The sequence below is a fragment of the Haliaeetus albicilla genome, chromosome 11 (assembly GCF_947461875.1).
Source record: "Haliaeetus albicilla chromosome 11, bHalAlb1.1, whole genome shotgun sequence".
NCBI classification, from domain to species: domain Eukaryota; kingdom Metazoa; phylum Chordata; class Aves; order Accipitriformes; family Accipitridae; genus Haliaeetus; species Haliaeetus albicilla.
Genome location: NC_091493.1, coordinates 22473021 through 22488592, shown reverse-complemented (window position 1 = coordinate 22488592; position 15572 = coordinate 22473021). Strand labels below are relative to the sequence as shown.

The 15572-nt window shown below is 42.2% G+C and overlaps 1 protein-coding gene across 1 annotated transcript; it reads left to right on the top strand.

The window, feature by feature from the left end:
• The first annotated feature begins 6372 nt into the window (after positions 1 to 6372).
• On the top strand, positions 6373 to 15227 carry ANKRD1 (ankyrin repeat domain 1). The gene is made up of 9 exons (XM_069796596.1): positions 6373 to 6600; positions 8214 to 8393; positions 10207 to 10344; positions 10435 to 10542; positions 11194 to 11292; positions 12428 to 12526; positions 12671 to 12769; positions 12934 to 13032; positions 14294 to 15227. The coding sequence occupies exons 1-9, from the start codon at positions 6574 to 6576 to the stop codon at positions 14402 to 14404; spliced, it is 960 nt and encodes a 319-aa protein (XP_069652697.1). The 5' UTR covers positions 6373 to 6573; the 3' UTR covers positions 14405 to 15227.
• The last annotated feature ends 345 nt before the right edge of the window (positions 15228 to 15572 follow it).

The following is a 15572-nucleotide window of genomic DNA, read 5'->3' as shown; positions in this document are numbered from 1 at the left end:
AGCTGCTACTTTTGCTCTGTAAGTGCAGAGAAGGACAGCTAGGACCTGGATTTTTTCTTCATAAACAAGGAACAGTCCTGCGCATGCTATGCAGCATTTCAGAGGGATGTTTGTATCACCCAAAACTATAGCATCCCCTTACATTTACACAGCAAAAAAGCATTGCACTACTGGGACAAGAGGGAGCTCTCAGGAGCTTTCAGGCAAGGGTATAGCAAGATTCAATAACTGGAGGATTTAAGTTAGACAACGTGAAAATTAAAAATAAAAATAAACTTAAAAATGTCACAGCTTCTCTGGAGTGAAGCTGAATTCTCCCTTATTGCCAGTCAAAAGCACTGGCCATGCTTTACTGCAGAGCAGTTGGCCAGCATAGGTACCCGTTGGATCATGACTCAAGTGACCAGGATTTGCAAGCATCCTCTCACTGTAAGGATAATAACTTCTGCAGTTCTCTACTTTGAGCACTTTTCCTTTCCTGACTTACTTGGAGTTGTTCTAGAGTATTCATGAATGGCAGAAACCTTTTAGACAACTCCTCATTGATACAGAAAAGCCTTTTTGCAGCAGCAGCTGAGGGAATATTGTACTTCCTTGACCACAGCACCAGCACAGGTGTGCTGGAGCAGCAGGACCTTGACCTATATTGCTGACTAGGAAGGCCAAGTAGCCTGTAGATAAACCCATTTGGCCACAGATAACAACCCTTCTGGTGTGTTTTGCCGTACTTGCTTGTTAACTGAGACCCATTAAGGTGAATTAGCCAGATTCATGTTGTACAAATGCCATCATGATAAAGCTCATGGCCTCAGATAAATTCAAATCCCTTGTGTTTAAATAGAAATCACAGTATTTTTTTCCTACTATGTGAAATCCCCAACTCAAATGTCATTTGAGGAGGGTTTTTTTAAGCCCTACAGTAAGTGATGCAATTATTGACTCATTGCTGGTTTGGGTTTTGACACCAGAGGACTGTGCTGGCCAGACAGCAACCTGCCAGACTGACTTCTTTGTTTCTTTGATAACAACTGATCTGGAGAAATGGAATTATAGCCTCATCCTTTAATTTAATAATTTCTCATATTCTAATTTGGTACTTAAAACTAACTTTATATTCTTAGGTGAAATAGTTTGGTTTTTTTTTTCCCTAAGGAGACAATGTGTTTCTCTTTAGTAGTTTTATACACAAAAATATACAGTGGTAAGAAGTCTCCAAGTTGTCTTAAACTGATGATGTAGCAATTCCCTGATCAATTTAGAAAAAGCAGACAGACATATATATCACTATGTTGAAAAAGTTAGAGCATGAGTGGTATAATTTGCATATTATAGTTAACTGATACCCAAACTGCTTTTTGACAATAAATATCAAAGAGTATATGTTAGACAAATAAAAGTGTTTCCTGCCTTTGATGGAAAACAAACAGCTAAAAAAAGAGGAGGAAACAAATACAATTCTTGCAATATACTATTATTTACTGCTCTGTTGTATGTGGATATACGTGAGACATGCTGGATGCTCACACAAACTGAGAAATGGACAAGCCATTACACACCAACAGACCACTAATCCAGGAGGAGTAAGCTATGGGTTACTGCTGCATACATTTACCTTACGTATGAATTTATCCTTCATTGCACACATGGAACATATTTTGCTGGATTAATAACCTCTTAGGTGCATAACCACTCCCCAGCAACTGATTTTTTCATACCTTTACTTACTCAGCAGCAGGAGACGGACAGACAGCCAGGCACAATGGCGTTCCAAAGGGCAACATCTTCGGATGCAAGGGCAGAGCCAAGGGCAGAGTGCTGGAAAATGTAAGATAGCTGAGTACAGCAGTGACGGCATTGAAAACATGATGGTAATACACTTGACAGGAGGTGGCAATATCATCTGTATCACACATAATACTTTCACTCTACCATTAACCTCTTTAAAAAATTAATTACAGAAATTCTTTACACTATTCAGACAAGTTCTCTTTTGATAGCAGGGAACAGGGTGTGCCATATAGTTTTCTCTCTGTCATGCTGAGCCTACTGCACTTTTGTGTTTTTCTCTGTGAAGCTTTTTTGTGACAAATCCGATTGCCTTACACCTTGAAGATCATTGCTCTGCCCTTATCCTTTAGCGGAGTGGCAAGAGTTTTTCAGACTCCCGTTACATATCTCCCACTGACCATCTGCTATTACCACCTTAACGAGAAATCACTTGTTGAAAGGTGATTAAGTGGTTACAGTCCAGCACAAAGTTGCAAGCTCATTATACTACTTCCCCCTACAATATTAAGCACTATCGATAAGCATCCGGCCGAGAGTCTTAGCTGATATGAATCAGTGCATTTCTACTATTTCAATGGGGTTACCTTGGTTTACATGACATTTAGCTTAAAAGCATTTACCATTAGGTTAATTTAGATTCCAGCCTTTGGTTAAAGTGGGTTTCTGTGTGCCATCCTTTTCACACAGAAGCTCAGGATAATCCAGGAAGATTCTTTTTTATTCTTTATTATTCTTTTAGTCATCAGGGATAGGATGTTTTAAAGACAATTACTGAATTATCTCTAAATAAACTGGGGGTTTTTGGTAGCACTCATGATGTGAGAAGTGGGTTTGTGTTTCCCCTCAGAGCACTGAGGTTTCCTGTAAAGCTATTCTGGCTCTGGATTTACGTACGATTTGCAGAGGAAGATCTATCCACTTAAACATTCCAGTTTAGGTTGTGCTGAGTCAGTTTTATGTACCAGGCTGTATAAAAAAAAGGAAAGCAAAAAAAAAGGAAAAGTAAAGGCTGTTTAAAAAAAAAAAAGGAAAAGTAAGTTTCAAATACAATAGGGCCAGAGGTAGTTCACAGCTTCTTAAACAGGTTTTTTTTCTTAAAGCAAACCCCTACATTTCTCTTCCCACATCAGGTATCTGCTGTGATCTGTTTCCACTAAACAAGAAGTAGTCTTTGCAGCTGTCTTGTTAGGGCTGTGGATTTCAAGACAATCTCCCAAATAAGTGTCACAAAACAAAACAGACTGAGATAAGTTGTTACAGCACATCTGTAAACAAGGATACATATATTCTTGTTTATATATATACTTATATATTAATACATTAGCAACAAAAGGAGGGCTAGGGAGAATCTCCATCCTTTATTAGATGTGGGGGGAAACAGTGACAAAGGATGAGGAAAAGGCTGAGGTATTTAATGTCTTCTTTGCCTCAGTCTTTAACAGTAAGACCACTTGTTCTCTGGGTACCCAGCCCCCTGAGCTGTAAGACAGGGATGGGGAGCAGAATGAAGCCCCCATAATCCAAAGGGAAATGATTAGTGACCTGCTACACCACTTAGACACACACAAGTCTCTGGGGCTAGATGGGATCCACCCAAGGGTACTGAGGCAGCTGGCAGAAGGGCTCACCAAGCCACTTTCCATCATGTATCAGCAGTCCTGGCTAACCAGGGAGGTCCCAGTTGACTGGAAGTTAGCAAATGTGACGCCCACTTACAAGAAGGGCCAGAAGCATGATCCAAGGAACTGCAGGCCTGTCAGCCTGACCTCAGTGCCAGGGAAGGTTATGGAACAGATCATCCTCTGTGCCATCATGTAGCACGTACAGGACCACCAGGGGATCAGGCCCAGTCAGCATGGGTTTACAAAAGGCAGGTCCTGCTTGACCAACCTGATCTCCTTCTATGACCAGGTGACCCACCTAGTGGATGAGGGGAAGGCTGTGGGTGCTGTCTACCTTCAGCAAGGCCTTTGACGCTGTCTCTCATGGCATACGCCTTGAGAAGCTGGCAGCTCATGGCTTGGACAAGTGTACTCTTCGCTGGGTGAAAAACTGGCTGGATGGACGAGCCCAGAGGGTTGTCATGAATGGAGTTAAACCCAGTTGGCGGCAGGTCACAAGTGGTGTTCCCCAGGGCTCAGTACCGGGGCCAGTTCTGTTAAATGTCTTTATCAATGACCTGGACGAGGGGATCGAGTGCACCCTCAGCAAGTTTGTGGATGACACCAAGTTGGGAGGCAGGGTTGATCTGCTCGAGGGTAGGAAGGATCTACAGAGGGATCTGGGCAGGCTGGATCCATGGGCTGAGGCCAACTGTATGAGGTTCAACAAGGCCAAGTGCTGGGTCCTGCACTTGGGTCACAACAACCCCATGCAGTGCTACGGGCTTGGGGAAGAGTGGCTGGAAAGCTGTCCAGCAGAGAAAGACCTGTGGGTGCTGGTTGACAGCCAGCTGAACATGAGCCGGCAGAGTGCCCAGGTGGCCACGAAGGCCAACGGCATCCTGGCCTGCATCAGAAACAGCGTGGCCAGCAGGAGCAGGGAGGTGATCGTCCCCCTGTATTTGGCACTGGTGAGGCTGCACCTCGAGTCCTGTGTTCAGTTTTGGGCCCCTCACTACAGGAAAGACGTGTGAGGTGCTGGAGCATGTCCAGAGAAGGGCAACAAAGCTGGTGAGGGGCCTGGAGCACAAGTCTTATGAGGAGCGGCTGAGGGAACTGGGGTTGTTTAGCCTGGAGAAAAGGAGGCTGAGGGGAGACCTTATTGCTCTCTACAACTACCTGAAAGGAGGTTGTAGTGAGGTGGGTGCTGGTCTCTTCTGTCAGGTGGCTGGAGGTAGGACGAGAGGAAATGGCCTCAAGTTGCACTAGGGGAGGTTTAGGTAGGACATTAGGAAAAATTTCTTTACTGAAAGGGTTGTCAGGCATTGGAACAGGCTGCCCAGGGAAGTGGTTGAGTCACCATCCCTGGAGGTATTTAAAAGACATGTAGATGTGGCACCTGGGGACATGGTTTAGTGGTAGACTTGGCAGTGCTAGGTTAACAGTTGGACTCGATGATCTTGAAGGTCTTTTCCAACCTAAATGATTCCATGATTCTAAGAAAAAGCCAAACCGAGCTGCCTTTTATCATAGAGACACATAGCAGGAGTACAAAACTGCTGTGAAAAAAAGCCTGGCAGTGTGATTCAGGACATACCACACTAGGGGAATGATAGCCTGGCTGTACTTAGGTTTGGAAAAAAATTTTCTGAAAGGTTCTATTGCTGCCACATACTCTATTTTAGTTCTGGGGCTCATCCTCTAATGTCATATATATTCTGAGTAGTAAAGGAACCACCTGATGTCCAGCTTCATTTCAGGGAAAGGGAGGGCATAGGTATGATGGGCACTAGAAGACAAGTTTGGATGTACTCAGATTACTGGGAGATAGTTCAGAGGAGAGACACCTTGAAAGGTCAGTGTCAGGAACGCAGCATGCTAATGATGCTAATGATACAAACAACACCCAAGATAGTTAGGTCTTGATTTGGTGAAGCACTTATGTACATGTTGTACTTGAAGCACCTGAGCAGTTGTATTCATTTCAGCCAGGTGACCTGGATGCCTACAGCCAGGCTTATACCTCACCAGACAGGAGGTCCAAGCATTGCAGAATGCCAGAACTGATTTTTCTTGGCATTTATCCACACGCTTTAAATGCAAAGGTTAGTGCATCTTCCTTTCATAAAATTGCCTTCTGCTAGTGTTCATTCTCCTGCTTCCATGCTACTCTGATTCATGGCACAAGAAAAGCTTTTCCAAAGCACTCAATAACTCCTCTTCCCCAAAACACACACATTATCTGTATATATTTGTCTGTAACCCATCTAATCTCAAAAAATGAACAAATCACTTCTGTGCCCCTATTCTCTGATATCCAAAAGGAAAATATTGACTGTGAAAACAGTATTAGTTTTACTTTTTTTGGCATAATAGGACATAATCTATTATTCTGCTTATGATGACTGAGAAAGTCCCAGAAAAATGCAAAGCTTGCTGTTTTGAGATCTTACACTGATTGTAACTTATCACGTCATAGGCCCTTTTAGCACCAGAGACATCATTCTGGTTTAGCAATCCCTTCAGAGAATTCCTCCAACAAATATAGAAGACTGCCATCATGATGAGAAAAATCCTTTCCCCTAAAACTGTTTATCATCCAAGAATAAATAGCAATGAAAAGAATGGTTTTCCGAGACTTAAGGGGTCATAATCCATTTATTAGGAAGATATTACTACAATTATTGTACATAAGCCACTTACCCTATCCAGTGTCTTACAGTCATCTGAATGTCAGTTTAAAAACAAATTAAAAAAAAAAAAAAAAGAAGATGAAGTTATAGTGCTATATCAACAGACAGCTGTCCTAGTGGGCACTGGGAACACAGAATGATTCACATTACTGAGCCGTGCAGTCATTGCCAAAGGAATGATGAGCTCACATTTCATTCCGATTCACATACTCGGTGTGGTTAGACTGTGAGGCTCACCCTTCCTCGCCTAACTGACGCCCCCCTCCCTGCCTCGACACCAGATCTGGCTCGTTAACATGTCTGGAATTAGCGCGAGCCTACCTCTCAGCTGGCAAGCCCAAGGGGCATACTTGGATTCCCAGGTTGGAAGATTATCTCATCCAGGCACAGTTCTCCCAAAGATATATAAGCAAAGCTAGCGTGGCGGTCCCTGCAGAGCTGGCCTGAGCATTTTGGAGTTTCAGCCTTACAGCCTTCAAACACCAGCAAATATGATGATGATGAAAGTAGAAGAGCTGGTAGGTACAACCTTCTTTCATTTATTCATAATCACTTTTCTTTCTAGACTGTCATTATATTAGGCAGAGAGAGACAACAACCTTTGTGGATCCTTGAAGTGATTTAGCAGGTTACCAGCACTGCTGTGCTATGGGTGCAAACCCTGTACATACTGTATGTTACCCCATTATATTCTCACTTTAACTTTTCCTTGGGAAGGGAGCTCACCATTGATAAAACGACATAGCTGTTTGGATTTTGCATCAGAACATAGTTCACCAGGAAGAAGAGACTGACCAAAATTTATCTATGTATTTTCATTTGACCTTGATTTCAGTTTTTATTTATTTAGAAGCTACTAAGTTAATGATCGCACTGAGTAATTCCAATCTAGTAAGAGACTGGGAGGAGGTATCAATGCAGAGAAACTGAAGTATTTTCTAATACTAAACAAAGAGTTTAGTAATAGTATTATTTTTTAATAATAAACTAACAGTTCCTAAACCCACTGCTGTTCACGGTATAACAAGCTTTGAAAAGTAATGTCTAAACCAGACCACAAGTAATGGGACATTCCACTGCAGGGTTCAGACTAAGAATGCCTGATTTGATCAATAAACTGGAAAACAGGAATGATCCAGTAAAACACTGGAAGATAATGCAGAAACTGCTTTTTTTTCCAGATGGCTATGTTAAGGTGCAACTGCCATACAGCCTAACTAGATAATGCTGTCTTAAATTCTTTGGCAAGGCCCTGACAGTTTCTCTTGTGTTCAACTCTACAAAAACATGATTTTACGAGGTGATTGAATGGGAAGGCAGTCTAGGCCACATGAATTTACTGAGCCACTCTCAAAATACACAACAGCTTCTACTAAGTTTAACAAGTTATCTCTTTGTACATACTTAATTGAGCTTCAGAAATATTTCTGAAAGCTATTGAAAGCTGTGCTGCTGCGCGGCATCACATAGCTTCTGGGTGGGAACTACCTTCCGCTATTGTGCCGAGTGCTATAAATGGGAACTTTGGTACTGACAGTGATGGGTAAAAGAGCCTTGAAATTACTCAGCAACCCAATTTAACTGCACTGGATGGGTTTCACTAAAACTGTAAGGTCCAAGGGAGAAAGCCTCTGCTCCCACTCTACCTGCTCAGTTCCCCTGCTCAACACTTGCAGGGTGGTGGTGGCTAATCGGGGTAGCTTTTTTCCACAGCCTTTTACAGACTTCTGATGAGTCTGACATGCTGGCAAGTGAGCAAACAAGAAAACCCTGAACAAAAAGGATGCTCTTTCCAACTCTCTGGCTTTTGTCAATACAGCAGTACCTCGGCCCCAGCCAGGCAGGGAGTTAGACTGTGAGCTGGCCTCGTGGATCTTGATCCAGGTCCTGAAGATGCCAAGGGGGAGTTGCTGCGTGGATGTGGGAGGTCTGCCTGCAAGCAAGACTGCTCTAGCCGTTCATGTACACAGTTAATCCAGGCACAGGCTGAATGAGGTCTGCACTCTGTCACACACTGCTAGAGCAGGACAGGAATGACATGCAGTTAGCCCCTAGGTAATCCATGTTCCCAGGGACTGGCTACTGCAGTCATGAAACTGCTGCTTGTATTATATCATGTTTGTTTTTACAGGTGACTGGGAAGAAAGCCGATGATAAAGAGACTGGCAGCTTCCTCCCTGAGGACTTCAAAAATGGGGAGTATGAAGCTGCTGTAAGATTAGAGAAGCAGGAGGACCTAAAGACAGTCTCTGAACACTCACTGACCCGAGGTGATCTGGCTTATGAGAAGGAGAAAAAAATAGAAGCAGAGGTAGGCTCTTGGGTTTTGTGCTTGGCTTTTTATTATCCTGTGTGCACTCTCTGTTGCAGCCCTTGAAGTTTTGCCTCTTTCTAAGTTAGAAATACATGCATGATGAGCTAGATACACCCTTGGGAGATCACCATGAAAGGACGTTGGTCTAAAGTCCATTGAAGGTCATGGAGATCTGCTGAATCCTGTAGCCTATGGATGCAGGCAGTAACACTGTGAAGCAGAACCCCAAACTCCCCCTATAATGTTTGACTGAAACCCTGGGGGCTCCCTCCTGCCCAGAGTCCTCTGCTGCTAGCTGTCAGTAAACAGGGGGAGCAATCATAGCCAGTAAGACACCTTCAGCTTGCTCACCTGATGACTGCCACCAAAAATAACTAATCCAAGATAGATATGAGTGCATTTCTGAAGCCAGAAGCCTTATCTACCATGAAAAAGTTCTTTTTTATGAAAACACTGCATTATGCTTACTAGCACATTTGGGAAAAACAATTACAAATGAAAGTGATACTGGTCTACAGAAAAGTACCATTTTATATTCCTGGAGCATGACAATTCTCCCTATATCCCTAAGAACTGATGCTTTTTTCCTCCCAAATACAGTAGCTGTAACTTCTTAAATTCTTTGGTGAATAAGCAACCAACTGGCCTAAAAATTTAAAGTGATTTGGGAATGAAAGAGTCTAACTAGCTGGGGACATAAGACTCTGTTCTGAAAAAAGAAGGGTGGGAAAGTGAGCCTCAGAAATATTAAAATAAACACTACTGACCTTCACCTTCAACAGAGATCGTTACTTGCTACAGAGTTTTTTGAGTTCCTCCAAAACAGGGTCCTAAGAACTTTTTGGGTTTCCAGTTGATCCACAGTCCACTCAGCAAACATAAGTATTTTTCATTAAGTCAATGATCTGCAGATCAAACCCTAAATGCAGAGAAGAATAAAAAGAAGAGGTGGAAATAAGTGGAATAAGAATTCAGTTGAAAAAAATGTATACCATATGACAGGGTCTCACCAATATATTTACCCTTAATGATACCATGGGACAGAACGTCATCTGTATTCCCCCTGAGTTCCCCCTTGTTTGTGAATCCCCCTCCTGAAGTCAAGGACACCTCATGGTACCTGGGATCTCAGTTCAGGCAACACATTTGCCCTTGATGTTAGCAGTGCCCCACGCTGACTTCATGCAGGGATGCTTTTTACAAGCAGGCTTGAAGAAGTCTTAAACATTTATTGAACTGCCCCTCCAAGGATACTGAGGACATTCTTTGTAGCTTACCAAAATGTAACACTGGCTGACTGAAATGCTAAGAATGGTATAAACCTTGCTCTTCACTTAAGGGTATATTTTTCATCAAAGAGGATTAAGTTACAATAAATCAGGGGCTGCATCATGAAAGTGGTTGAAGAAAAAACGCTTGGTGGAAGTCAGCTAAAACTGCAGGGGTTTCCCAGCTCTCATAAGCTGCACATGAGATTTCTTAAATTGTTGGGCCAGAAAGGACTGCAGAGTTGCTTTGACTCCTGGCCTAAATTCATGCTATTTAAGCCCACAACATATGGCTAAAGCAGCATTTAGAAGGAGGTCCAATGGTGTATGAAAACCTATAGATGATACAGAGTTTCTCACACACTTAGTAACTTATTCTAATGGTCAATTAGCCCTAGCTGTAAAAAAAAAGACAACTTATTTCAAAGTTCATCCAGTCTTAACTGAATTCTGCTGAATAGTACCACACACTGTCCTGCGACTCTGAAAGGGATAGGTAGTCACACTCGGCTCAGCTTGCTGGCTTCCCTCATTTATTTCAGCTGAAGAAGAAGAAATTAGAGGAGAGGTCAAAACTTGAAAACTTGGAGGATCTTGAAAAAATTATTCAGCTGAAGAAGAAGAAAAAATGCAAGAAAGTGAAAGCGCCCATTTTAAAGGAACCTGAACCAGAAGTTATTGTAAGTTATTTCAAAGTACCTTCTTCTGGGAAAGCATTGATGGGGTTTTGTGGCACACACATTTATGCCCTGTATATTTCTTTTCATCAGACAGGACCAGTGGATATACCTACATTCTTTAGAGCTGCACTGGAGAATAAGTTGCCAGTAATTGAAAAATACCTGTCAGACAAAGGGGATCCAAACATCTGTGATGAGGTACAATTTTCCTTCTTACTGCTAAGCCTACTACAGAAGAGAGGTTATTGCAGTGCAAAAATAACTTTTACCACTAGGTTTTGTAGCTTCTACATTTATGAGGAGAAAAAATGGGTGGGGGGAAGTAAATAAATGCTGGAAGTTTTGTAATGATAAAGGGGCCACTGGGACCCTTTGAAGTAATATTACCTCAAAAGAATCTTTATATTTAAAAGAAAGCTGTTGGTGCCCAGGAAACCCTGATTTTCTGTAACTGGTGATCTTCGATTGCTACAGATGAAGAGACAAGAAATTTGGCTGCAGAATGACAAAAAAAGTGATGCTGCCTGCCCTCATACTCCATAATGCATAAGCTGCATTTGAAAAACACAGTGTAGCATGTTGGACGGGGGAACTCAACAGGCATCATTTTAAATTTGAATGCCATACTGCAGATCTTTCTCACACCCTTTAAAATGCTGGGTAGGCAGCTCTCAGCTATCAGGATGCTATTAAAATTTAGCAGATTTCAGGTCTCAAAAGTATTAGCTCTTGAAAATGAATCAGCATGAAGTATGTATTTGCCATCATCCTAGGGAGGAGGGGAGAAAAGATTTAAAGATATCTCTGTGCCATATTTAATATCTGACTTTGCACCATTTTAATTGCCAGTACAAACGCACTGCATTGCACAGGGCATGCTCTGAAGGACATCTAGAGGCGGTGAAAAAGTTGGTGGAAGCTGGAGCCCAGCTTGAACAGAAAGACATGGTATGCACATCAGCTCACACTTCTTTCAAAAAACTGTTTTATAAGTGCCAAGAGATGCACTTACAGAAGTGCTTCATATAGAAGAGGAGCATTAAAAGGCCTGTAAGTTTATCCTTAAAATAACACTGTTGAGAAGAGGTTTCAGGAGGGGGTGTTTGCCTCCCTTTGCCAAAATGGTCGCTGGAAAACACAGGAAGCAGAGGAACAGTAGACTGCCACAAACAACAAAGCCTAACTTAGGGTAAGAGAGCTGAGGTCAGGCTACCACTTCAGCCTGCTAGCAGGTGGTGGAGATACCACTGTCCCACGCATGTATCCAGGGCTCAGTGCAACGCGTACATTCTTCTCCACCAGGATTTCAAGGCTGCACTCCAGAGAGACCCCTGCTTTTCCAGAATGCCAGCCACAAGGGTAGCTGAGTATCAACAGCTTCTGCAGCTGTTTGTTTTTTTGCTTCTCCTCTCTGACCTCTTCCTCCCTTTGCTAAACAGTTGGAACAGGCCAGCCTTGTTCCTCCTCGCTTAACCCAGCAGCGCCTGGAGTGTAAGAAACAGGAGGAACAACAGGCAGAGCGAGACCTTCAAGGGCCATTCCACCCGTCCCAGCACAGCTGAGGGCAGAGAAACAGAATCTTGTAGAGGAAAAGGGTTCTAATTCACTTTGTGGACCTGCTTCAGTTTGGTTGTTTTTTTTCTAAAAAGGAGAACTGTTCTTTCCCTTGAGCTTCATTTTATTTTCTATGCATTTTAGAACCCCAAAGGCATCAAATAAAAAATATTAACTAGCACATACCAGCCACATACCTGGCTAAAGCTAACTTCTAAGTTCACAGAATAGACAAAACACATCCTCTCTCACAGCAGCTTTGTCAAGATCTCTGTCTTTAAGAGCAATATGCAGCAAGTGTGAAGAGTGAGAAACTCACAGAACTAAAGAAATTAGGGCAAAATAAGAAAAGCTGTTACTAGCAACAACTCAGTGATCACAGTGAAGTGCATTAGGTTAATTTGCATGAAAACTATTTTTGGATTAATTTAGAAATTCGATCAAAATGTTTTGTGTTTTTTTGGTTTTTTGGTTCTTTTTTAATATAATGATGAATTAAATTAGTTTCCATTTGTTTTTCCTGCTGCAGCTTGAATCTACAGCCCTGCACTGGGCATGCCGTGGGGGGAACCTGGATGTTCTGAAATTCTTACTGGACAAAGGGATAAACAGAAATGCAAGAGACAAGGTATGTGTTTCTGGGACTCTAGAGCTTTTTAAATTGGAGATGAAAAGCTGACCCTTACTCCAAGTAGATAATTTTTGGCAGCCATTCTTGAAGCAGTCTTTACCTGTTCCATGCCACTGACTGCTTTCTCCTCTCACCTCTCAGCTGCTCAGCACCCCTTTGCACGTGGCTGTGAGAACGGGTCAGTATGACTGCGGGGAGCACCTCATCGCCTGTGAAGCAGATCTCAATGCCAGAGACAGAGTAAGTACCAACAACTTCTTACCTGTCAGCTATCAGGTAGCATCAAGCTGCTGCCTGCCTCAATAGTTCCACGTGCCTGTAAAAACCCCAGCTAGGCAGTTGGGGCTGGACCACGGTGCTGGACCGGCGGGACTGACACTGTGGTCCATGTCTTGTGCCTCTAGGAAGGAGACACACCGATGCATGATGCTGTGAGGCTGAACCGCTACAAAATGATCAGGCTTCTGATTCTGTATGGAGCAGATCTAACTATAAAGAACTGTGTAAGTAACAGCAAAAAAATGCAGTAATTCAAAACGCTTTAGAATAAGTTTCCCTTCAGAGCAATTTCATAGGTTTCAAGGCTGAGAGCGACCATGGTGAACAGACTTAATTAGATCACTCCACAGTTAATTAAAGCAGAGCTGACACAGGGAAAGTATAACTTGGGTGAGGTACGCGAGAAGAGGAAAAACCAGTACCTCTTCTAAAACCAGAACCCATCAGCTTCAACTTAAAACAACATCTTTCTATGATTTATTTTAATTACACATATCATATGTTGAAAAGATATAATGCACAGACACTTGCTCTCTGCACAACTCCTGGGTTTCAACCTCCACTGAGACAACAAAGATCTTAGCTTGTCAGAGAAATCTCCTTTCTGTTAAGCCCACAGCTGATGGTGAGCCCAAGCACTACATCTGGATGACTGGCTGTTAACCTGACCATTGGGCAACAAATCCCCGTGGCTCAGCAGAGCTTCAATTTAAGAAGCCCCACACCTGCCTGTTTGCTCACAGCCACCACAACAGCAGCAGCAGATGCATTGCTGGAGCTCTGTGACGACTTGTTAAGATACAGCACATCACAGACCCTTTCTCCCAAACCAAGCAGCAGTGGGATGGACTGTGGGTTATACCACTGCCAGTCAATGTTTTTGATTGGCAATTAATCAAAACTTCAGGGGGCAAGGAAGAAACCAGTCACTGCAGCACTTTGCACCCCCTATTCTCTGCCCACACTCTCCAAAGCAGGGCCACTCCTGGCATTATCCTTCATCAGAGTATGAAAATGATGAAAGGTACAGCCCCGAAGGCCAAAGACTTGCTCTCTCAGGCTTTGTCTGCACACAAAAGTTGCTCCTACTTAATTTAGATGTGGTTCGTAACCTAATTAAACGAGTACAAACTCTTATCTGAATTCTCAGTTAAACAGAAGAGTGTCTTACTGAGGTTTCATCTAAATGTATTTCTAATCAGTTTAAACTAGATCAGAAGAAACACCTGCTAGTCACAGTATTTGCTACTATGGCTTAGACTCACTGAAAGTCAGGGAGATTTCATCATGAGTCTGACCAGGACTGGGACTAGATCTGTAGAGCAAAGGGACTCTGATCTCAGGGAGGCAAGAGTAAGTCGGACCCTGTGCGTGCAGAAAGGTCTCACATCAGGCAGATGCACTGTACAAATATTTAGGGAAGAACAAAGGACTCCGTAATCACTGACTGAAGTTAAATCTTGCTTCCTCTGCTTTTTTAACCAGCAAGGGAAAACCCCTATGGATCTTGTTCTTCAGTGGCAGAATGGCACCAAAGAGATATTCAACAGCCTGAAAGACAATTCCTACAAGAGCGTCCATCTAGGCAAGTTATGAAGAGAGAAACCAGACCGCGCTCTTTTTGCTGCGTTTAAATGCTTCATATGAACCTGGAGGAAAATAGCCCTGAACATAGTATTTTTATTGAAAATATTTATGGTACTGGATTATTTGAGGCACCTTCATTGAAAACTGCAAAATGAACATGCAAAGAAATTATTTTAAAAGGCAGTTGAGTGTTACAATTCCACTGGTTCTAAAATGGCTTTATTTATTACTATTTATTATTTATTTATTTTAAAAGTAATTTTTAATGATTCTCAGTATTATTTTAGCTTTTTTTTTTATAGAGCTTTACCTCCTAATGCAATCTTTGCCAGCAACATAAATCCTTTTGTCTTAGATGGCAGTATTTTCAACTACATTAGCAACTTCCCTCAGGCCTTCCAATAGCTCTAAATAGCGAATACTTGCAACTGTTGCCTTGCCTCTGCCAAATTCTCACTATTAAAATAATATGTTAAATGAGTGGTGATATGTGGAAGTGCAATGGAAGAAGGTGTACTGAGGTGCCAAGTGGATTTAAAGAAGCAGTTGAGTAACAGGGTTTGCACAGGGTTTGGCAATCATGGTTGATAAAGAGCTCGAGGACAGAGCTCCAACCATCATGTAACCGTTTGGACTGTGGGATTCAGGTGCAATGTTATTAAGGTGAAAGGAGGCAGTATCAGGAATGTGAATTTTTTTTAAGCTAGACTACTACGAAGTCTGATGATTAAAGAATGCAAAAACAGATCATGTATATTTGTAAATTTGTACTGCTTTTTCTGTACATTTTGTACTGACCTATTTCAGATTAAATAAAGAGTGGTTCTTTTTATTTGCTGGAGTGGGCTATGGAGTAGTGAGCATGCATAGGGTAATTCTGTCTCTTTCTTTAAAGAAAGTTCACATCTTGGTCTTGTAAAATTCTTAAAAACTCAAAAAAAAGAAGTCTCAGCTGCCTAGAGCAGCCAGTCCTTGAGCTACCTCCCTGCCACTGTTAGATAAATGCCATCTCTTAATTATTTTGTTAAATGGAAACACATATACAAAAGCAAAAACACAGTACTTGAGTAGCTAGGAAAACAAAGTTACAGTTTTATTAGAGTTTGATCTAAAATCTCAGTTTCTCAGCAAGTCAGTACTTACTATGTGGACCACATGAGATACTTTCAGTTACCCA